Consider the following 23,650-nt stretch of genomic DNA (forward strand, 5'->3'; position numbering starts at 1 on the left):
GTCTGCGCGTCGTAAGGGTTCGAGACCGGAAAAGCAGGCTCCGGTCTAGCGTTCGTGGCCCCCGACGCGCAAGAGCTGACTTCGGGAGAAGCACAGGGAGGTTGCCCAAACCAGGTCTTTCCTCCACCGGGTTCTGTGGAGATCTTCAACAGCCCCTGCACCACGCTGAAACAAACCCAGGTGAAGGGGTTTTACTGCTACAACCCCATCCGACTCTCAGATGTTACCAGGTGAATAAAGCACACGTGGATTTGCTAGTCATCTCCATCACAAACATTCTTAGACCCTGAGGCAGTAAGCCACAACTCTCAGAGAAAAGAGAGACTAAAATTAAGCTCATTCCTGAACTATCACCTTGCTTGGAATGAAGTAGCAGAGTTAAAGAAACTCCAGGCACGACAGCATCTCTGCAACCAGCAGAGCTTTTGGCAAGTACTGCTCCTTCCTCAAGTCAGAACCACTGGAGGTGGGGAAGCTGGCAAGAACTGGCAGCCCCCTGCAACTGCACTTACAGACACCTGCTGTTTAACTGCCTCCTTTCAAACTCTTCTCCAGCATCCAGCCCTGAAGCAGATTTTACAAGCAGGAAGGGACTCTGTTCTGCATCACAACGCTGCTCAGTTAGCACTGCTCACACCAAGACACTCAAGGAGGAAAAAATCTCCTCTGTTCCTTCCAGTCCTCATATAGGAAAAGATGGAAACAACCCCTCCAAATCTCCTCAGTCTGTAGAATAAAGCTCTTAGGTTAGGATGGGGACTGCTATCCACTCAAGTCCTTGCACCTGGCCTAGTGGTCAGGGAAGTAAATCCTGTCGCTGCCAAAACAAGTTAGCATGGAATGGAATGGAAAATCCTGAGTCAGAAAAGGATGTAATGGATTAAAGACAAGGCTCTGGGAAAGAAGCAAGGTCTACTGCTAAGCACAGCAACCAGTAATCCAGAAAGCTGCTCTGCCACTGATAGAACCTGGCTTCAAGCAGTCTCACCAGCCCTACCCTTCAGTCCTCCTGACTGGTAACTGCAATTCTGCTTCTCTGTTCCACAGGAGCATTGCCAGCCCTCTGCTGTCAGGACTTGGATGCCATCCATGCATCCACTGAAGTGCATCCAGGTGACACTCTTCCTACAAAGACTTCAGCGTAACTCACTGTAGCTGTGTAACTCTCGGACACGTTAGTATGGCTGTGCCGAGATTCAGCTGCAGCACAGAACTTCCCAACGCCGCACTCTGTGGTTTTAATTTCTACCTAATGCTATTGCTTTTGCTCTATGGCTTTACAGTGAAACTACTGGTGTCTGATCCAAGCAGCCTCAACCTTTCTCTCCCTTAAAACTGTGCTTCAAACTACAAACACTGCCAGGCAAACACACTCCTTTCTCACATTACCTTGTCTTGTGCGGTACAGGTCTAACGCCAGAGTCTGGTTCTATTTCCTCCTCAGGAATGCTGGGGTTTGAGTCACATCTGCTGAATCTCTCTATGATTTTTATGCTGGCTTTAGATACCAAGAGGTTGCTCTCACACTCCACTGACACGCTGGACTTGAAGCAGCTCCAAGCAGCGGTTTCACCTAACTGTGTTTGAGGACACAGAACAGACTTTCAAAATTGGAAACAAAGCAACATTCTGAGTGTAACTCAAACGACCCCCCCCCCGATATGAAGAGAGAAAGTGACATGAGTTAACATTTTCCCTTTTGAAATAAAAGGATTTTAATGGCTTAAAAAAAAAGTTTCTGTACAAAAACTGCTCAATGACCAATGTTTTGTTTTCCTATGGTGACAATACTTCTATGGTTCTGTCCAGCAACTCCCACAGCTCCTGCAACAGGGACTATCTCTTTGGCCAGTGGTGCTTAGAACCCCTGCAAAAGACAGTTACAGAAAGATGTTAACTCATGCTCTGAATTCGTTCAAGACTGAAAACCTGTCTTAGATTATGGTGATGATGCAGACAAAACCTTTCTTCCCCCCATGCTGCCTTTAGGCAGAGTTGCTGTCTTAGGATAATACACCAGGTCACACCTGGTAAGCCACACTAAGTGCCTGTTCAGAGCAAGAATGTTAGTATTTGGCAGTACTGATATTTATCTTCCTCCCAAGCTAGGCCAATGTTCTCCCCACCTCTACTTATCTCTGTGGCCAAAGAAAGTGACTCCCACGTCTATTAACACAAACTTTTCCCTCAGCATTTCAAGCCTTCCACCCAGACTTGTCTTTGGTTGCATTAAGCCTGACTAGGCCTTTTTTTTTTCCCTTTAAACTGATGTCAAGCCCTGATGCAACCTCTTCCCATTAAGCCTGTCTGCGTCTAAGCTCCCACAGCAATTGAGGACAATAGCTGAGCTCTGCCCATGGCTGCAGGGCACAGGTGTGACAACACTTCAGCAGCAGATCAGGCTGTCAACCCACCGATCAGCTTTCCCTGCCAGGTAAGACATGCTTCTGTTTCCAGACTGCTGAAGTTTGTTTGCTCCAGCTCCAGCGAATTTCTGCACAGGAAAAAAAGCCCAACACAGCCACAGTGAGGCACTTGCCAAGTGCAGTACGTTTCATAAGAGTCATCTCTCCACCTCCCACGACCAGGTTTCCCTAAGAATGTGTTTGATTGATTGCATTTTCTTTCTTCTCCTCGATCATAGAATCATAGAATCAACCAGGTTGGAAGAGACCTCCAAGATCATCGAGTCCAACCTATCACCCAGCCCTATCCAGTCAACTAGACCATGGCACTGAGTGCCTCATCCAGTCTTTTCTTGAACACCCCCAGGGACGGTGCCTCCACCACCTCCCTGGGCAGCCCATTCCAATGGGAAATCACTCTCTCTGTGAAGAACTTCTTCCTAACATCCAGCCTATACCTACCCTGGCACAACTTGAGACTGTGTCCCCTTGTTCTATTGCTGGTTGCCTGGGAGAAGAGGCCAACCCCCACCTGGCTACAATGCCCCTTCAGGTAGTTGTAGACAGTAATAAGATCACCCCTGAGCCTCCTCTTCTCCAGGCTAAACAGGCCCAGCTCCCTCAACCTCTCCTCATAGGATTTGTGTTCCAGGCCCCTCACCAGCTTTGTTGCCCTTCTCTGGACATGTTCCAGCACCTCAACATCTTTCTTGAATTGAGGGGCCCAGAACTGGACACAGTACTCAAGGTGTGGCCTGACCAGTGCTGAGTACAGGGGAAGAATAACCTCCCTTGTCTCCATCTCTCCATCTCAATTAGCAGTTGAGTAAAACCTCTCTAATCTGAGCCTGCTTGCCTAGTGACAACGAGGGCCACTGCAGACCTGATATGGCCAGGAATTACACTGAGATTTCGGGCAGTGCCTTGAATTTGATATTGGAACTGGTGGAGCTATGCTCTATTGCAAGTGGTGTGCCTCTGACGTATGGAGATACAGGTGGGAAATAACAAGAGTTTGAGATGTCCCAAGAAAGCTCTTCCTGAATGTAATCCAAAATATGAGCTTGTGACTGGAAGCTGCACTAACAGCAGCTTCTTCAGCGAACATTCTTCAGAGCTACAGAAGACATCTGCCTTCATCCCCAGCTGGGTACCTGATATTGTAACACTTCTGCTCCTTCTTTCATGCCATGTCCCTACCTTGCCTTTGTGAGCTTGCCTGGCAGGATCGAATTGTGAAGACTGCTTCGATTTGCTGCTTCCTAAGGGAGAGAGGAGAGAAGCTGTCACTAGAATTTTCCATAAAGCACAGTACACTGCAGTGTTTCTGGGTCTGCCACATGCTAATAACCACAACAAGTCTCTTAAGGGCAGGAGATGCTTCTGAAGAGAAACTTGTTACAAAAGAGTCAAATCTCCTTTGCCTCCTAGTTCCTGGGGTCCAGTTAAACAGATGACTTTCTCTACAAAGAAAAGAAGCAAAATACAAATCCACAATTCCCTTGGGCCAAAGGTTTCAGGGTTTTGTTTCTGAACCAGGAAGAAGTTGCTCAAGTGTACATTCCCCAAGCTAATGTCTTTTAGTGTTTTCCCCGTGTGAGGTAAGTGCTTTGTAACAGTTTGCACTGCCTTGGCACCTCCACTCACAGACAGGGCTCAGCTGGCAGCGTTTTTCACAGCCTGCAGCACTCCAGCAAGAGATGCAGATCTTACCTGCAAACACTTTGAAGCTGGACTTGCTGTAATCAAAAGGGGTGAACTGCTTCGGTGCTTCTAGCTCCTCTGGTTGCTGGGAGGCTTTTGGCCGCTTCTTCTCTTGTCTTGGCAACTCTGTCCCTGTTTCGCTCATGACTCTTTCTCTCTTCTTATTAGCTTGTTCCTGCTGTGAAAGCAACCCACAGCAAGGGCAAATTCAGCAGAGAAGGAAACATCTTTGTGCAGGCAGGAACACTAACATGCAGATAAGCTGCCCGATGGGCCTAGGGCCCCGGGACAGCTGTTGCCTGTGGCAGTAAGAGTGTGGGGAAAAAAATCACTCTGGTCCAAACTGCTTATTTTTGCCTCACAGCAGAGACTTCTCAGAAGAAGAGCCAAGTTGTCATTTCACAGGATGCCAGAGGCTGGGATTTGCTGTGGCCCCATAGGTGGATTTGGGGATCCTAAGCAAGTGAGGAACAGAGAGGTGCAGCAGTGGAAAACATTCCCTACTGAAGACACAGAGGGATGTGAAGACCTGCACAGCAACTGTAGCAGCAGGGGCCTGCTGCTACACACAGGGCAGAACCACAGAAAAGCTGCTAGTGACTGACATTTGGGTATTTCAGAGCTACAAGGCTTATGGTTTCACTCTGAACTATGTTATAAAGATCAAAAGGGGCAAAGACTGGAAGCTTAGTGACCTACCATAGCTTGCTGACGAACAGACACAATGTTTTCTGTTGCCTCTTCATACACCTTCTGTGCCTGGTCACGAGCAGCTATGGAAACAAACAAGCATTACTGTAAAAGCAGGAGTAAGTCTCCAGCAGCTTAGAACAAACAAGCAAACCATCTTGGAGCAAGTCTGAAACTAAACAGGCTACAATCAATCTTCAGTCAAACAATCTCATCTGTCAGGAAATTCATCATCTAAGGTTTCCTTGTTGCTGGGAAACCACCTGTGTGTAGTGGGAGAGGCAGACAGGCCAATGCACTGAGGCAGGGAAGAACGGCTGTACCTGACTGCTGGGCTGCTTTCTTCTTGGTTTCATCCTTGGACTCCTTCTGTAGCTGTGTCTGACTCATCAACTTCCATCGATTGCTGATCTGCAATGACAGAAGATTACCTGGAGTCGCTTTCTTTGATGTGTTATGGCAAAAGAGTTTATAAACTTGCTACCACATGCTGGTCTTAAAAGTACAAGAAGATCAAATTGGATTGTAAAAGAGATTAAGATCTGCTGCACCAGGTAAAGTAACCCCATGCACTTCAGAGGTTCTGAGCTACAAACAAGCCATGAGAACAAAGGCAGATACAGACTCCAGTAGCAGTCTGTAGCTTTGACAGACAGGGAACATATGCTGGAACGACTCCAGTCCCTGCATCCTCCAGGAACAGGAATGCTACAGAAACAATGAGTACCGATGCAGAAGCATGACAGGCTCCTCAAGGCTTACATTACTTTTCTAAGAATAATCCAAGGAGAAAAAAGGAATTTATCCTGGATTGCTGAGGCTCCCAAAGGAAAATAATCTACTTATTGGCTTCTTTTGGCAAGTTGGCAGGAAAGTTTAGCACGAGTCTTACTTCATAAATTTTTGATGATGGGTCAAACTTTGCAGACTGTGAGATGTAGGCAGGATTCTGTTCCAAGGGCAGGTACTGCAGAGAGGATAAAAACCCATTTTGCTTTAAACACCACACATGACATTTAGCTCACTGCTAAAATACTACTTCAAAATGCTCCACATCAGAAAGTTCCTATTTAAGAAACATTCTGCAGACAGAATGAAAGGAAGAAGTTACCACAGCCATGGCCAGGAGAAATGTTCAAGGAATTAAAAAAAAAAACAATTAAACCCCCCAGAAACCAAGCCCCAGCCGCACATCAGAAGTGGTTCCTAGTAATTTGCCACTCCAAATCTATAACAAAGTATGCTATTGTTCTGCTGATTCATTAGGAGAGTAAAAGCAGCTCACTAACTCTAGCCATAGAGATGAAAATAGGATGCAAATTACAAATCCCTCAAAGCTGATTAAAAACAAGCAATGAAAGGTCTGTTTGCTATGTAGGAAAACATCCAAGAGGCATTTCAGCGCGTTTGGAAAACAAGTCCACACGTGTGTGCTTTGCAAGGACAGCCTCTGACAGCAAGAAAGCAGCAGCTGGGGCTGTATCTTTTGGATGTGTCTGGAAAAAACATCTCCGAGCACTCTGCGTTAGGGCAGCTTCTGAGGCCCACCAGAAATGTGTACTGGGAGCTTTTACCATTCTGAAGGGATTTTCAAAGGACTCCATTATACGCTGAGCTTTCTGCTGGGCAGTGGTTAAAGGCTTCTCATTTCCTTCATCTTCATCACATTCCTGAACAAATCAAAAGGAAGAAACAGAACATTACTAATGTGAGGGTTTGGCTGCTGCTGCTGCTCCACACAGGTTATTTCCCACTCTATCCAAAACTTCACTGACGGCAGTAGCCCTTCAGAGAGGGGTAATTAGCTTGCTGCTCTCCTAACCCTAGCTGACTTGGTTATGCTTGGCCACCTGCTTGATAGGAAGCCAGGATCATTTCCATGCATGTGGATGAAAGGAAATGGCTTCAAGTTGCAGCAGGGGACCTTTAGAAGAAACTTTACTGAAAGGGTTCTCAAAACACTGGGACAGGCCCCCCAGGAAGGGGGCTGAATCCCTACCCCTGGAGGTGTTTAAATGGCATAAAGATGGGGTGCTGTGGGACATGGTTTAGCACCAGACTTGGTAGACTTAGAGAATGGTTGGACTCAATGATCTTAAAGGTCTTTTCCAACCAGAAAGATTCTATGATTCTATCTCCCACCCTCCTATTACCTGCACCACTTTCACACGCTGTTATCAGACTATTAAGTTAGCTTTTGTAACAGTTAAGTCCCGATGCTGTCACAAACAGGTTGCTTACACTGAATATGCTGACAGTGGTGGTAGCAACAAGACATGTGGACTCTGGCTGAACATCCACTGTTCTCTCACTGTCTGAGAAGAGACAACCATGTTCCAGAACTGGTGCAGGCTCTACAGGAAAAGGAGACAAAATTTTTATTAGGCACTTGTAAATTTTAGTGCTCATGATTATAGTAAGACTTCACTGAAAGTTTCCTCAGGGCTGTTTATTTCTCCATGCCAGTGACATGATGTGGCTTTATTATAGGAGTTTTCAGGTCAAGTCCACATTACCCAAGTTGGAGCTGCTCTGGGAGTCATTCACAGGAACCCGGGAGCTGTCGTGTGGTCCAAAGAAGGTGTTCTCTAGCTTCTGCAGAGATTCAAATGACAAACACCATCAGTACACTACTCGATGAGTCTGTGTAAGTTCTGTGTGAGTCTTCACACACTGAGACATGAGAAATGTTATGTAAGTGTTATGAGACAGTACCTCAGGGCTGGTTAGAGGTGCCTTCTTCCTGACTCCTGAAGCAATCTCTGACTAGGAAAGGAGAGAAAGGTGAAGTCACTGAAATGCACTCACCCTATGCCTTTTGTCACACATATTACAAGCTAGCAGGCTAACAAATCACATTTTCTTCTCCTGGAGCGTTTGTGTGTAGAGACACTTTAGCATCACAGAGAGAAACAACACAGCCGTGCTCACCAATGGTTTTGGTTCACTAGAGGAAGAAGACTGCATTCAGATCAACATGCTGACAACATATTTTAACTAATGAACCTCCCACACCTAGAGGCATTTTTGCTTCACCATGGATGTAACAGATTTATGAATTCATCTACATGGCCAAAAAATTCCACAAGGTCCAGTTCTTCCTCACACACTGAAACGTGATGTGCATTGTAAGGGTGACAACTGTGCTCTGTTCAAGCAGGGCCTGCTCCTTCACTGCTCTATTCTCCAGGAAACTACAATGTCTGACAGCCAGTAGAGAACACAGGCAGTCAGTTGCACTATATCTCTCTGATGCCCTACAGAACACTACATTCACAGTGTTCAAAAAGCAAACTTCAGCACACATATCACCAAAGGTCCCCATTTAGCTCCGGTCCCTGGCTTATGGAAAGCAAGTGATGAGTCTCTTGGGTGGTACAAGCTACTCCTACCTTGAGAAGAGGCATCTCCCGGGCCTGCTGAATGAGGAGATGCAATTCATTAATCTGCTGGCGAACCAGTGGTGGGATAGGATTACAGCAGGCAATGATGCCCTGGGGTTCTCTAAAGACAGAGGAGAGAAACGCAGTGTGCTGTATTTATGGCCAGGTTAGGCATTTGCATTCAAAGGATGTGCAACCAGATACAACCACGGTCCTAACTCCGACAGAGAAAGACAAGTCAGACCCATCTGTCAGAGTTTATTCTCTAATGAAAGATTCTGTGCAGAGAAGGAGTAACCATTAACTCAGTTCTCCTCTTGCTTATCTTCTCTGTGGTCTGTCTGTCCCCACCTTCATTTTGAGCCTTGTTCAGTACTCACCTTTGGATTTATGTTTAAAAATGCATTTTGATTATTCTCCCACATGGATGTTAGATGATGAGTGCCAAGTGTCAGGGAAAAATGCTGTATAAAATTGGGTGCTCTACGGGGTCTGTCCCTTCCGCTTGCCTCCCAGCTCCTTTAGGAACTGATAAAAGTCTAAACAGAAGCCATGAGGGAACTCATCCCTCTCTTGCTCTGTAATACCATAGGAATCTCAGGGGGACATGTGACATACAGCAATGCAAAGGAACATGTTTAGTAGTGGGATTAAAGCAGAGAAAGATGTGTCCCAGAAGTCTGGAGCCTTCTGAAGGACTGCTGCCATATATTTCTCTTCCAAACTGAACAACTATAGAGAAGAACAGTACTGATCACTGGAAGGAGGGGACCAGACACAGAAGCAATTACATACTGGGAAGCAACTTACAGGATATTAAAATCAGTGAGACTCCTCAAGGGTAAGCAAAACTTACTTGGGTAGCTCCTCTGCTATCTTCAGTAGCATGTGATTTGGCAGCACATACCTACAACACAAAGAAGTAAGGTGAATCCAACACGTTATAAACTCTTACAAATACCTTCCAAGTGCTCAAGATTGCCCCAGTTACAAGGTTGGAAACGTTAAAAGGAAACGAAGCAGAGCTGAGGTAGGAAGCTGTAAGAATGTAGCGGCAAGGTAACAGGATTTCTGTGTAAAAAGCAGCCCGAGGTGTACGTGATTAGCTTGTGTGCTAATTTCTACAGGCAGCAAAGTGGTTCCACCTCAAGGCTGGGAAGGACACAACCCAAGAGAGCCACCAAAGTGTTAAGCCAGTGTCTGTTAGGAAAGACTTCCTACCCTGTGCTCTCGTCCTCTTGACGTGCCATCTTGTCTCTCCATGCAAATAGCAACCTAAATGCTGCTAGCTGCTGTGTATTAAGATGTTTTTTCTGCCTCCTGTACAGCTCAAGGTAGGATTCATCTGAAAAGAGGGGCTTGATGTATTTCTGGGCAGGAAAAAGACAGAAACACTCATGATCAGTATCAGATTTGTGCTTTCTAGTGTGCCTTGCTCCACAAACTCTCACCTGGACATAAGGGGAATGAATAAAATCAGGCATTGCTTGTCTTTTACCCTAAAGTAGGAGCCTATTCTTGAAAAACATACATCTCATCCATCTATGGGGGAAAAGCACCTCCAGGAGCACCTTTAGACATACAGTCGCTTCAAGCTTCAGTACATTAGACAAGGCCTGCTTTCCGAGACAAGATGCTCCATGGGCACAACACAATTATTTCATAACACAATTCCAGCTGGGCTTTGAACTTCTAGGAGCATCCAGCAGAACTGGAAAGGTAACATCTCTCTCGGGAAAGATGTACCTGAAAGCAGTGGGAGGCTGAGGAACGATAACATTTAAAAAGCAGCACAAAAGCCTCTGAATCTGAGGACTGCAGCGAGAGAAACAAACGGCTGCACGCAGCCGAGTCAGAGCCGACACAGCCTTTTTCAGGCACAAACAGGCAAAGGATTTCTTGTATTACTAAGCCTGTCCTCTGATCCAGGTAATCCAACCAGGTAAAGCTTTACCTTCAGGCAGATGTCCCTGCTGCGCTGCCACACCACCTGCAGCTGCGTGGGCTGCTCATTGCCTCTCTCCCACAGTGCCTCTCTCACTTTATCATAGATGTAGAGCAAGTAGTGGGTGTCGTCTCGGGCGTAGCAAATCATCTCGGCTGGCAGAGGGCTACAGAAAGAACCAGAGTTACACTGAGATGTTCCAGCTGCACCACCAGACTGCCACTTTCCTCTTGCAAGGCACGTTAGGGCAAACTGCACATAAACGACTCCAAGAGCTAAGAGGAAGACTCTTCTGTTTCCTCACTAAAGGATCTGTGGGGAACAGCAGCAATATGTTGTGCCCTCTCCAGTTCAGATGGCAATTTGGCTCTTGTGCTGTAGAGCAGGACAGCTGTGGAGCTAAGTCAGGTGGCAGAACTGCTTGCTATGGTTATTTGTCAAAACTCTCCTCCTTGCAGAGTCTACATAAAGCAGAGCTGGGATCTGTGTGGTGTGCAGAGTCCATCTGCAGAGCCAAGCTCAGTGCTCCAAGGGCATACTGCTCTACCTGTGCAGTGGGGGCTCTAGAGAAGCAAATACTGACTTTCTGCATAATATGGCAGCAGTTACACTCTGCTCCTAAGAAATGAGCTTCCAGGAGCTCTTCCTTATTTAATCTTCCCTGATCCTCCCCAAAGAATCAATTTTCTAAAGAAAGATGGGAAAAATATAACACTTACAAAAGAACCTAAAGCACAGCGAAGGAAACGCTGTGCTTGTTCACTCTACAAGTGTGGGGCTTGCAACCAGAACTATGCTCCTGCTCTAAGGATACACACAAGGCTAAGTGCTACCCTGCAGTTCCAGCCCATGAAAGGGGTTAGCTTTTACCGTATCCTCCAGTCAGCCAGCTGGTACTGCTTGTCAGCATCAATATTGCAATACAGCTTTAGGAGGTGCTCCAAGGAATGCCTGCCAAGATTGAGGAGACGAGCGGCTTGGTGAGTATCAAACATGTTCACCAAGTACAGACCAAAGTCTTTTTGCAGCCACTCCACATCCGAATCAGCACCATGAAGGACCTTGAAAAGCAAAACAAATTGAGAAAGGTATTAAGAGCATTTCTGCTCCAGGCTAGCACTGCTGTGGTTTCATATTCATGTGTCTAGGACCAGATTTGTTTTATTTCTGTCCTTCACTGTTAAATGCAGAGCTACTGCTTGAGTGCACTTGGCAAGTAACTCTCCACTTAGATGGAAGAGCAGATGACAATGAAGGCAGAGCCAAGTGACCAGGACAGAGCACACAGAGTGCTTTTAACTACAACAAAGTTTAAACTAAGAAAAGTGAAAGGAATCATGGTGGTGAGCTTGGCAGCTGACCTTCACAATTGCAGGGTCTGTGAAGGTCTCGTTGAGAATGTTCATCTCGCTGCGCAGTTCCAGAGTGTCGATGATGAAGTCTTCTGTCCGGGTGGAAATCTGCATCAGGCATGTCAAGCCCAGGAAGCTCCTGTAGGAATGGTGCTGAAAACCAGGGAAGAGAAGCATAAGGTAGAATCCATTACAGAAGTAATGCTCCAAACCAAACAGCACTCCAACCGAAGAAAGAACAGCAAAAGAGGACTTCTTAAAGACAATTGGATAAGCAGGTTTGGGTTTTGCAGCCACTAACATGGCATAAAAAACCATGGATGAACTGAAGGAAGATCCAATTCAGTATGAAGCATGCAGCCAGCACTACCACTGGAATCCTATCATACCGACACAGCTTAATCCAACCTTCTAGATACTGACAGGTCAGTGGCATGAACTACCTTTTCACATCAGAAAGCACAAGGAGCAGGAGAAAGAGAAGCCTACAGTTCAGACCAGAAGAATACACTGGTCTCCCAGGCCCCACAGCACACACACGACTTTGAAACAGGAAAGGTCATTACCTCCAAGTCCAGTGCAAACTCTTTGCAGTTCATAAGCTTTTCATTTAGCTCTACCAGTTCATCCAGTGTGGTGACAAAATGACAGGGTGTTTCCTCCACAGGCCTGTACATCTGGCAGAGCAAATTATCAGGCATGGAATATTCTGTCAGTTCCCACCCCTGACCATCACCCTCAACCCTGAGATTCAACAAGTACAAGGGTCTGTAAAATTACTGCATCTGCAGAAGATTTAAATTGAGATGTGTACCAACCTGGGGTTCTGGTTTCTTGAGGACTCCATCTGGTGGAGAAAAATGCTCCAGTTCGTACTGGTAAGGGTGAGCAAACCTGCCAAAATTAGGAAGACAGGCACAGACTAAATTTCAGTTACCTACATGAAGCCAGTGCACAGAGATTTTGAGAGCTATGGCAGTTCCCCTGCAGAGCCAAAACGTAGTCTCTTAGTAAGCAGAGGTTTGAAACAACTACAGATGTCTACAGCAAATCACACACAAGGTAGTGCGTGGACACAAACACATGCAGAGCTGTCACACGTGAACAGCATCAGCACAATGGGACCACACAAGTGCGTGGCCAGCAATGGTACTCCAAGCACCTGGCTGTCAGTTCAGTTTCTTACATGTCTTGCTCAGTTTGCTGCGTCCTCTGCTGGTGTATGAAGTCTGCCAAAGCAGCTGGCACATCCAAGTCCTCAGGGCGCTCCTTTCGTTCTCGTCCACTTTTTGTGAGGGCTGAACAACCAATATGGAACAGCTGGGCTGGGCCCCACACATAACATGTTCTCGGCCTACTACTCTCTCCCCTCCACCCACCACAAGATCCTATTAGAATCATAAAGTATCAAAAATCTTAAGCAATATAGACCTGCAGCTTTTGCTGTCAGCGAGATTTCTGTCTGCGCCTCTTGTGACAACTCAGTTACCAGCTATTACCAGGCTGTTATTAAGCAAGACACGAGGTGGTTTTGCTCAAGAGCTTGGAAGGAGACTGGAAAACCTTCAGAAAAATCTTTCAATTGTTTCTAGTTACTGAAAGCACAACCACATCAGTGCAGACTAAAGATGAGTCACCAGCAGAATGTCACGTTGCTGAGACAAGAGGCTATGCTGGTGGCTTTGATAAAGCCCCCAAAGCCCTGGTGCTCCCAACTGACTAGTTACAACTATCTGTAAAGCCAACTAGGCCAGTCCAGATCACTTCTGGTGCCAGAGCAACTCTCATCATGGATGTTCAGTGGTGGTAGAGAGAATCTGTTTAGAATAGATTATCTACTGCATAATAACAGCAAGGTGCTGTCTGCTGACCTGGTGCCACACACATGCAGACAAGTCACAGAGCTCACTACACCTGCATGGCCAACGCCTCCAGCTGGTTCTTGTTCTTAGTCACCCATTTCTCTTCTAGACTGCGAGGACAGATTGGAGTCAAAGACTCTCGACAGATTACCCAACAAAACACAAACCCCTTACCTTGAGGCAAAGGTTTCAAAGCATTTGGCTTGATAAAAAGTTTAGGTACAAAGGGAGTGTTGGAATTGTCAATCTTCTCCCGAAACTTAAGCTGTGGCCGGGAGATGTTCTTGGCGTGAAGGAGTCGGAAGGTTTCAGGCTGAGTTCTCTTCTGGGAATCTCCTGCCTATTTACAGTGAAGAGGAGTTACAGGTAAAAATTCAGGTTTTCTAACAGACATTCAGTTTCTTTTAACTCAGCCTGAGCCAACATTCAGAGGAATAAAGCAATACTCCAAACTAAGTCACCCCTTGCACCTGAGTGAATGTTTTTCGAATCAGGATCCCAGATTCCAAGCCAGAGCAAGGCTGTTATGGATGTGAAACTAAAATGGCAGCTGAAAGCACACAGACTCCAAGGCAAGTTTGAATAAACAGGGGAAAAGGAGGGAAGAAGTTAGGATGACAGAATATTTAACTGCTCAACCCCCCTGGAAAATCAGTAGTGCCACTGCTCCAAGGCACTGGAGCATAAGGCACCCAGCACACTGAGCTGAGAGGTCTCACCTTGCGGTTCCAGCTGGAAATGATGGTCTGTGGGGGCTGTAACCCAGCAGGGAGGATTGGTTGCTGATTTTTGTTCACTCCTGCTGCTTCATCCAATAAAATACCCTGAAGTCCAGAAAAGTGAGGTGAAAACCAAACATCTGTTAAATTACTTTGGTCAGCCACTCTAGCTAGACCCAACAAAGAAAGTCTCACAGGTAGATACCTCCACTGTCAGTACACCAAATTGCATGGCAGTCCAACCATTCTCTAAGTCTACCAAAACTGGTGCTAAACCACGTCCCTCAGCACCACATCTCGGTGTCTTGTAAACATTTAGAGAGTCATAGAATGCACTGACTAGAAGGGACCTCTAAAGGTTATCTAGTCCAACCCTCCAGCAGTAAGCAGGGACATCCCCACCAGATTTGGTTGCTCAGAGCCCCATCGAGCCTGATACCTTGAATGTCTCCAGGGATGGGGTCTCCACCACCTCGCTGGGAAACCTGTTCCAGTGTTCTACCACCCTCCTAGTAAAGAACACCTTCCTAATGTCCAATCTAAATGTGCCCTTCTCTAGTTTAAAACCATTGTGCCTTATCCTACTGATTCCATGGATAGGGACTCAATCACCTCTCTTGGGAGCCTGTTTCAGTGAGAATCCTTTCACTGAAGTTTCTTCTAAGATCCTCCTCTAGTACAGCTTGAGGCCACTTCCTCAGGTTTGTAAGGCTCTTGTACCAAACTATATTTGGTTTCCTTAGGAGTCATATATTACCTCCCTCCCCTTTAGACCATAATTCACCTGCCCTAGCTGCTGTGCTCCCTGCTCCAGCACAGGAAAACCAGCAGACTGAGGAAATACTAAATATAACTGCGAAAACACTACCACTGAAATTCTTGCCATGAAAAGTAATTTGTGGCAACTAAACAGCATCCAGAAATAATCTGCTTACCACTCTTTCAAGAATGACATCATTGGAGTCAACCAGAATATCAAATTTATCTTCCAGCTCTGTCACCTTGCTGTGGTCTTTCAGGTGGCTGCGACAGCCGTGGTACTGCATCACCTTGCTCATGCTTGCAAGAGAGCAGAAGAGCTATTAGCAGTTTGGAAGCAGGCATGCTGAATGCTAAGCCATCCAATTCCCTTCAGCTTTCTACATCTCCAATGTTTAAATCAAATGTGGCACCTACGGATGACAGCACATACGCAGGCAACAGCAGAAACACCTGCACAGCATTAAGTGTTAGAACTCACTTCTTACTAACCATGTAGATAGCCTCACGTGTTTTACATCAGCCTCTGCTCTGTGCACAGCTCTTTCTCCAAAGCATTACACACAGCCCTCTTTTAAAACTGTTAAACTGTCAAGTGCTAGAAAAGTAACCAAGTATGTGAAACAGACCACGTAATCTACACCGGGTTTAGGGGCTTCAAGAGGAATGCTACTTTCTGGCTTGGACTGGAAGCCACCGGCAAGGGCCCAGAGCTGCAGGAGGATTCTTACCAGTGCAGGAGGTGGTCGCCCTGAGTTTCGCAGTACGCCCGGAAGCCAGGGAAGCTTCGGTAGAAGTCGTATTCATCCCCAGGCTGAGGAATCCCATTGGATGCCTTTGTTGCAGCTACCACTGTGCCAAGAGCATACTGTGCAAGAACACCACGTTATTACCACTTGTACACTCTTCTGCTCCTCTCTTTACCCAGGATACCATTTCGGAGAAATGTATTTCGCCTTGCTCGTTTAACCTGCGCGGTGCTACCGACACGGGGCTTCTAAACACGACTACCTTCACAGGCCTTTAGGTCACACTGTCTATTTAGCGACCTTTAAAACGACCCCAGGCTAACAATAAGGCTTAAAACTCAGTCCAGGTTAGCAAAGCAGCAGGAACACCGATAATAGCCTCACGCTTTTAACGACGCCCGCCCCGGCCGCGCTGCCTGCGGGAGGAAGCGGAGACAGCTCCCCCTGGGGCGCAGCGCTCCGCACCGCTGACAGGACGCTGGAACCGGGGCCGTGCCCAGCGCCGCGCCCCAGCCGCGGCACTCGGTGCCAGCACTCGGCCGAGGGGCGGCAGAGCCCCCCCGGGCACGGTGCGCTGGCGAACCCGGGACAGGAGGCCCCAGGCCCGGGCTACAGCGGGCCCCGAACCCACCGCTCCTGTCCCCGGCTCTCGCGGCCCGAACCCTCCGTGCCGCCCTCTCCTCCGAGCGGACTGCTTTCGGGGGTCCCTTCTCAAGGGGTCCCCTCAGACACCCCCACCGAGCAGAACTACAGCTCCCGGCGTGCCCCGAGCCTCCCACGGCCCGCCGGGAGCGGTAGTGCACAGCGCCCGCCCCGCTCGCACAGGCCTCGCCGCCGCGCACCTTGACGAAGGCGTCAGCATCGTGGAAGCCAGGCAGCACCGCCGCCGCGCTGCCGCCCCCCGCGGGCCGCTCCGCCGCCTCCCGGCCGCCATCCTGCCCCGCAGGGCTCTCCGCTGCGCCGCCACCCTCCCCACCGGCGGCCGCCGCCATCCTGTCCCGCAGCCGCGCCACCCTCGGCCGCTCTCGCGAGAACGGGCAGCCGCGGGGCGGGAGGCTGCAGAGCGCCAGCGCTGCGTCTGGCGCCCCCAGGCGGCCTGGCGGGACCCGCCCCTGGGCGAGCGGAAAGGAGGGCGGGGACGCTGGGGGACACCCCCAAGGCTTAGCAGAGCTCCCACTTCCCACACAGCACCTACCAGTGTGGCACGAGTGGGCCCACGGCAGTCACAAGAGCGTCTGGAAAGGGGCCAAGGCCCCTGACTGCCACCTCCCCAGCTCCCGCGCCCAGGGTGCGACACTGGGAGAAGCTGCCGCGGGAGTCTGTGGAAGCCCGGCGGGGACGGTGGCACACCCACACTGCCCCTGAAGCCGTGGCTGCGACCCTGAGCCCCAGAAAAAGGATGTTCTTACCCAGTGGATGACAGCACAGCCGCTGGAACCTAAAACGTAGGGGCTGACTTCAGTCAGTCCTGGTTAATTTTGCCTCCAGCTGCTACCAAAAGGGAAACAGAGCCAAGCACCTGAACTGGTGTGGAAAAAGACAAGTCAAAGCCTTGGCACCTGGAAACTCTAACAAATAAAGTTCTTCATCTACTTCCCTTTCTCTTGCCAGGAAACACTTTGGAATAAACATCACCCCAGGCACAAGGTTTACATTTTGGTGTAGTTTATTGGCACAAAAATATCCAAATACAACATGGCATCTAAACATGGCTACTCTGTTGTATTTTGTGCATTGGTTTTAATGTTTGAATTCATCAATCGTGACCTCATCTTCGCCCTCATGGTTAACAGCCATTCGCTCCCGTTTCAAGTTATGGCCAGATCTCCCCCCATCTGCCTCCTCTGCCAAGAACTAACTCCCCCTAGTTATTTCCCAGTACAGCTTTGTAATCCAGACACAGGGAAAGCCCCCAAGTGGTATTTCATTTGTACCCTGCAACCAACTTGCCACCAATCAATCTGCACAGAGGCACCTGACTTAGCTCACGGGCTCCAGTTCTCGATCTGCTCCGACATCCTGAGCCAGTCTGGAGCACAACTCCTGCACAGGTGTAATGAGCAGATACAGTTTTCAATCTGGGGGCAAGAACTGAGCTTGAAAAGAAGGTAACAGGCTCAAACAATGGTAAAGTTCTGCCTTGTGTGTCTGTCTTTCCCATTCTCCAGCTCCCTTCCTAAATGAAGCCTCCTGCACAAGTGCACCAAGCTCATTGCAGCCACACCAACAGCACTGACCAGGGCAAGAATTAATCTGCAAATGACTCAGTTACACTGCAAAGGAAGTCAAAACCCGTATATTGTTATTGTCAATGGATCACCAGCTCCCCAGAGACCAAGTGGAACCGTAGACAGCTGTGGTACAATCAGTCTTCACTGTCCTGGGAACCCACACCAAGTGTTGTGCTCCCAGACAGCTTTGTGTTTTGTTTTGTTTTTCCAACAGCAGCTATACATTGGCTTACACCAACTTTTAATATACAATAACTCTTTTAATTTACATTGCAAAATATTTGACAAGGGCTGTATTTCAGTCCAATGTTCAGTTTGTGTTGGTAGAAGAGCAAGTTTGGAGTGCAAAAGCCTCCAGAATAAAAGACTTGTGGATACTTTGGAATCTTCTGTTACCAGAAAGGACACCTAAAGAAAACAAAGACACTGTAGTAATGCTGACTTGCACAGAGCTTCACAACGGCAACACAGAGAAGCCCTGAGGTTCCCAGCTAATCAGCCAGCCTTTCAGTATAGGAGAAGTGGACAGAATGTTAGGGGTTCAAAGGGACCTTGAAAGACTGACTCCAATCCCCCTGCCAGAGCAAGGTCACCTGGAGTAGGTCGTACAGGAACACATCCAGGTGGATTTAGAATGTCTCCACTGAAGGAGACTCCACAACCTCTCCGGGCAGCCTGCTCCAGGGCTCTGTCACCCTCACAGTGAAAAACTTTTTCCTTATGTTCAGGTGGAACCTCCTCTGCTCCAGCTTGCACCCACTGCCCCTTGCCCTGTCATTGCACACCCCCGAGCAGAGCCTGGCTCCATCCTCCCAGCAGTGTCCTTCACATTTGAGAAACATGAATGAGGTCACCCCTCAGGCTCCTCTGCTGCAAGCTGAAGAGCCCCAGCTCCCTCAGCCTTTCCCCACCAGGCAGATGTTCCACTACCTGCAACATCTTTGTGGCTTTGCACTGGACTCTTTCAAGCAGTTCCCTGAGGTCTTTCTTGAACTAAGGGGCCCAGAACTGGACACAATATTCCAGATGTGGCCTCAGCAGGGCAGAGGGGGAGAAGAACCTCTCTTGACCTACTAGCCACAGCCCTCCTAATCCAGCCCAGAATGCCACTGGCTTTCTTGGCCACAAGAGCACATTTCTGGCTCATGAAGGAGAATCTCCATGTTTTCTCCCATGTTTAAAAGTGCTGAAAAGGTCTATTTTCTTAAGCACAGTCCAAAGTTAGCTAACTCTCAAGTGACATTAAATTGTTTAATTTGAAACACGTGGTGCTTCACTTATTGCAAACACTTAAATGTTGAAGCTGATTGTGGTTTAAATGCTCTCAAGTCCCTGACACTACTCATTACAACTTTACTCCAGAGGACTGTCTATAGGATCTGTCACAGGCTTGCAAGAACAGATGCAACACATGGCAGTGCTCCTACACGTCCCTAACCACACAAGTGCCATTTTCCTTGGCTGTTCTCTGCTCAGATTATTCAGAGAAGAATTTTCCAAGGTTATGTGAATGACAAACTCACCATCCAATGTAGCACTGGCACAGATTCTCATGAGAAGTAGCTTGCTTAATGAGCAGTTCTACTTGTGTGGGCACATCAAGAGTTTCATCATGAGAGAAGTCTCGACCTTTGAAATTAAAGGAGGGAAAAAACCACCAATCTATAAATGGAAGTCACAAATCACATAACATAACTTGCTTCTGGGTGACAAGTTCAGGACTGAGAGGACTTTTAAGTAGCCTTCCCTTTTCTAAACCTAAGGAAGCTCTAAAGGCACTCACAGCCCAGATCTTGGTTTTCCCTATTTTTATGGTTTCCTCCTTTTGTAGGCGGGGGATAGTGCCCTAATAGACTTGAAGAGCATAAACTTTCATCACGAAATGCTGCAACTATAAAGCATTAAAACAGAAATTCAACTTCTACTGACAAGCTGAGACATGCAAAATCAGAAGCCTGAGCAGTTAAACACCTCTGCACTTCACAAATCAGGCTCCTTTGTATCCAAACGCAGGCACCAGTACTCGGGTGTTCGACAAAACCTCATCCACCAAATCGGAACGTGTGTAACTCAGGGGTTAACACGAAATACAAACACTAGGAGTGGTGCTGAGCCATTTCATCACGTTTTCATCTTCCAGAGACACAAAAATGTGCTCACCAGTGAGCTTGTCTCGAACCCTGTTGATGATTTGAATTGCCTTTTTGTTTAGAGCTTCCGGCTTCACCAGACCATCTCCTACTGAAAGACAGAAGGAAGAAAGAGAATTAGAACTTCATCTGAACAATGAAAGCATTTGTCTTGCTGCTACATCCATCCTCCCCAAATACCACAAACATCATTTTGAAAGCAAATCCAGGTTCCAGTACACTTTCTGTCACCTTGGTTGGAGCTGAAAACAGATTAATTCTACTCCTCATTTATGCTGACAAAGAAGTGCATCTGCCCCATCTCAGCTAATGGTATCTGGGTGACAACGACATTGTCTGATCTAAGAATCATTTCTCCATCAGTATAGAAACAGCAATGACACTTACTGAAGGAATGGATAGATTCAGGCACTGTGGTCCCAGTTTTCTTATGTGCTGTCTCACCCAATTCCACACTGTCCAACATTTCTGTTGGAAAAAGCATGAAAATGTAAAAGCTCTACTGTGAAGCTGAAAAGCAGATAGCACAAACAACTGCTAAGATTCAACATGAAGCTCTCAGTGTTCAAATGACTCCTTGCAGGTTTTGCACACTAATACTTGGTAGCTAAGTAAATAATGATCATTTATCAATTATGCCTTGGATTATCTCAGTTCCTGTGTGCTCCAGAAGAGTGTTAACGTAACTGTAAAGCAGCATCTGCTTTTTGAGCCACTTTCAGCCCTAAAGCTAATGACAATGAGCTGTTTATCAGCCTGCTTTTGAGAAGGGGTCTGAAAATATCTACCCAGTCTTGTGCACTGCTAGGAAAAAACCCACTCCAAACATCCATGGCAGACACCATCTTTTCTACTCACCTACTGACTGACTAGCTGAGTAGGAGTCTGTTCTCGTTCGTGAGCGCTTATTGCCCTTTGTGTTTGCTGCAAGAAAACAAGGAGTTGGAAAGTATGACCTGGGGTTTCAGTGCTTCACAGCAGCTGGCCACACACAACACAGATCTGACTGCCCTTCTCCAGACTTTCTGTCACCTGAAAACAGCAGCTTTCCCTCTCCTGATGACAGTGAACACAAAAGCAAGCCATATAACTTTGCTTGTAGCTTAGTTCTGTATCTAAGGGCAAAAGAGTTTTAGCTACAGAGTCACAGATTGCATTGGGTTGGAAGGGACCCTCAAAGGTCATCTTGTCCAATGCCCCTGCAGCCAGCAGGGACACCTCCAGCTAGATCAGGCTGCCCAGGGCCACATCAGGTCTGATCTTGAACGTCTTCAGTGACAGGGCCTCAACCACATCTCTGGGCAACCTGTTCCAGTATTGTACCATTCCTCATGATGTCCAACCCAATCTACCCTGCTCCAGTCTCAAACCATTGCCATTTGTCCTATTGCTACAAGCTCTTCTAAACCACAGTGGTAAATTCAGATTACAATGCCTAAAGCAGAGTGCATGCAGAAATAGCAAGTGCAAACCAACAGTTTCACCAGGCTGTCTCCAAACAGACACTGGATTTGGGGCTGCTGCATTTCTGGTATGAAAGCAAGCTGATTACCCTCTCAGCTCAGAATCACTTACTGTCCATCAGCCTCCAGTTCAATAGGGGATCATACACAAAGGCTTCAAGCACAGCCATGACACTGTCCTTGTGCTCACGCAGGACTTCCATCACAGTGTGGCAGGTGATTCTGTAATTGCCATCGAGGCCTGTCACCTTCAGGAGAGAAAGGAGTGAACTGACCATGCTGCTTTGCTCACTGTGCAACTCCAACCCTAACATTCAGGGAGCAGGACACGGCTTGTGCTCCTAACTGGAATTCTCAATGTTTTGCTCAGGTACAGAACAAGTTTGATGCCCATTAAGAGCTAAGAAGCTCTCTTCCGACATTAAAACAATCTCTGTGAAGTTGTAGGCCATTGGCTGTGTCTGGCTGGTGCAAACACCTTTTTAAAATGAGGAAACTAAGGAAGGCCTAAGAAAGTGGAGGAGTTTCAGGGGGTTTTACATCAATGAGAAAGTTGCTCTTGACTGTAACATACTGTAGAGATGACAGGAGATATTTTCACTTACAGAAAGTGCAGCTGCAATATTGACACTTTGGTTTCTGACAGGAGTGGTGATGTTTAGCCACAACAGAAGACACAGGAAAAACAGAGAAATTGGTGCCATTTCCCCCAGGAACAATTCTCTTCACGTTAAAGAGGAGATGCTTACCTCCATAGCATTTGTCAGCATTCTTGTTAATCTAAATGGAATCTTCTCAGGGAATTTTTCTCTTGTCATGGCAACCTGAACACGTGAGGATGAATAATAAGTCAATTAATAGCCAATGTATTATTTAAGAGTTAAAAAGTATAGGCTTTTTTTTTTGCTACCACCATGAAGGTTGTATTAAAATACAGAAAATAAAACCCCAGCTCCGTGTTCCTCAGTTTCCACAAAGGTGTAGGTAACCCCAGACAGTTAACTTTATAACAGAGGGAAAATTCAAGTGTGTGCCCAGTTGCTAGTGGCAAGTAACAGAAGTTGCCTATCAGCAGTTCAACTGCCCCAAGAAATTGTATGGAGGAGTGATGTTAGCACTTTGCTGCTTGTTGCTCAAGAAGACTCCTCTGAGATAAAACATCTATTATTTTCATCTTGCCTGTAGGTGAAATGAAGCTCAAAACAGAGTCAAAAGGCTTGGCCAAGATCACACTCCAAGGACAGTTTGTCCTGGTTTAGAGATTCATTTCTGTTCTACTAGAAAATGTGAACTATTACAGGAAATTCAATGTCCAAATGCAAAGATTTACCTCAAAGCAGTCCCCAAAGTCAATATGCAGGATCTTTCCACTCAGCCTGTCTAACATCAGATTGGAAGGGTGTCTTGGAGAAAAAACAGTGACAGACTATTATAAAACCCCAAAGTAAATCACAGAAGCTCCAGTCTGATATTTATCTTCATGCACAAGAAGTCAGTGACAGCTTGTCTGAGATCTTCAATCTCAGGATGAAGGGAATTGCTTCCTGACAGTGCATCTATCACATTATTTTTGCAATTACCTCTCAGGAGTTAGAGATCTGCTCACCTTGGAAGACAAACAACCTCTTGGAGCAGAGCCATCAGTACATTGCTTGGATGTGAACATTTATTTTTCAGTTAGGATAAATTCTTCTACTTGTTTGATGCTTTTTCTTTCTTTTTTTTCAGCATAGAAAAAGGTAATGATTCATAAATCACTACAGGTGAAGTAATGCAAATTGGATTTACCACCAGAAGGGAAAAGAATCGATCCAGAGCAGCAGAACCATGCTGCTGCTGCTTGTGCTGACTTGTTCCAGTTTTGGTTTAATTCCATTTTCAAAGGTTTATCATTTCATTACAAAGACCTTTAAGTTCAGGAACAAAACCTTTCTTTATGGAAAAGGTTTAGCTGGTTTTGCCTTGCAAGCCTTAAGTTTAAAATATATTGCCTCCAGAAGTAGCTTGGAAGTTATGATGTCCCCTTTTGAGAGTAAGCCATACATTAGATCAGACATTTGCTCATTTTACCTTCCCCCACAGTGTTTGCCCAATCCACTTGGATTGTAAATATTTCCCTCCAGAGCATATCTGCATTGCAGACCAGAAAAAGCAGCATATCAAGTAATAGTTAAACCAACATCAGCTTTCATTTGTTTCTAGTCTAAAGCAGTCTTTGGGGAGTGTTTATGGGCACTT

At 46.8% G+C, this 23,650-nt stretch overlaps 2 protein-coding genes across 3 annotated transcripts in view; both read right to left on the reverse strand.

Annotated features, from left to right (window-relative positions):
* Positions 1-1,690: 1,690 nt before the first annotated feature.
* On the reverse strand, positions 1,691-16,566 carry EXOSC10 (exosome component 10). The gene is made up of 25 exons (XM_064172036.1): positions 16,411-16,566; positions 15,551-15,687; positions 14,996-15,119; positions 14,061-14,165; positions 13,516-13,681; positions 12,666-12,777; positions 12,298-12,373; positions 12,046-12,156; positions 11,489-11,632; positions 10,998-11,188; positions 10,137-10,293; positions 9,404-9,552; positions 9,039-9,089; positions 8,192-8,303; positions 7,515-7,565; positions 7,316-7,394; positions 7,041-7,153; positions 6,374-6,469; positions 5,692-5,766; positions 5,123-5,210; positions 4,809-4,882; positions 4,119-4,287; positions 3,606-3,667; positions 2,415-2,494; positions 1,691-1,867 (listed from the first exon to the last, which is right to left on the reverse strand). Exons 1-25 carry the CDS (start codon positions 16,558-16,560, stop codon positions 1,837-1,839), a joined length of 2,703 nt encoding a protein of 900 aa, XP_064028106.1. The 5' UTR covers positions 16,561-16,566; the 3' UTR covers positions 1,691-1,836.
* Positions 16,567-17,216: 650 nt separating this feature from the next.
* The window catches only part of MTOR (mechanistic target of rapamycin kinase), a 65,935-nt gene continuing 59,501 nt past the window's right edge, over positions 17,217-23,650 (reverse strand). For both annotated transcript variants that reach the window (XM_064172034.1, XM_064172035.1), the window contains 8 exons: positions 22,743-22,815; positions 22,162-22,236; positions 21,525-21,660; positions 20,808-20,873; positions 20,337-20,417; positions 19,960-20,040; positions 19,323-19,428; positions 17,217-18,207 (listed from right to left, as the gene is read on the reverse strand). In XM_064172034.1, coding sequence (XP_064028104.1) covers positions 18,192-18,207; positions 19,323-19,428; positions 19,960-20,040; positions 20,337-20,417; positions 20,808-20,873; positions 21,525-21,660; positions 22,162-22,236; positions 22,743-22,815 — 634 coding nt within the window. In that variant the 3' untranslated portion in view covers positions 17,217-18,191. The remainder of the gene's footprint in view (positions 18,208-19,322; positions 19,429-19,959; positions 20,041-20,336; positions 20,418-20,807; positions 20,874-21,524; positions 21,661-22,161; positions 22,237-22,742; positions 22,816-23,650) is intronic.

The sequence above is a fragment of the Pogoniulus pusillus genome, chromosome 36, assembly GCF_015220805.1.
Source record: "Pogoniulus pusillus isolate bPogPus1 chromosome 36, bPogPus1.pri, whole genome shotgun sequence".
NCBI lineage: Eukaryota > Metazoa > Chordata > Aves > Piciformes > Lybiidae > Pogoniulus > Pogoniulus pusillus.

Bases quoted from the DNA above. Each gene is read 5' to 3' on its own strand.
- EXOSC10 (XM_064172036.1), bottom strand. From the start codon at position 16,560: ATGGCGGCGGCCGCCGGTGGGGAGGGTGGCGGCGCAGCGGAGAGCCCT. The intron at 12,374-12,665 runs GTAAGAAACTGA...TAATTTTGGCAG, and splicing joins CAGCAAACTGAGCAAGACAT to GTTTGCTCACCCTTACCAGT. The intron at 3,668-4,118 runs GTAAGATCTGCA...TCTCTCCCTTAG, and splicing joins CAGCTTCAAAGTGTTTGCAG to GAAGCAGCAAATCGAAGCAG.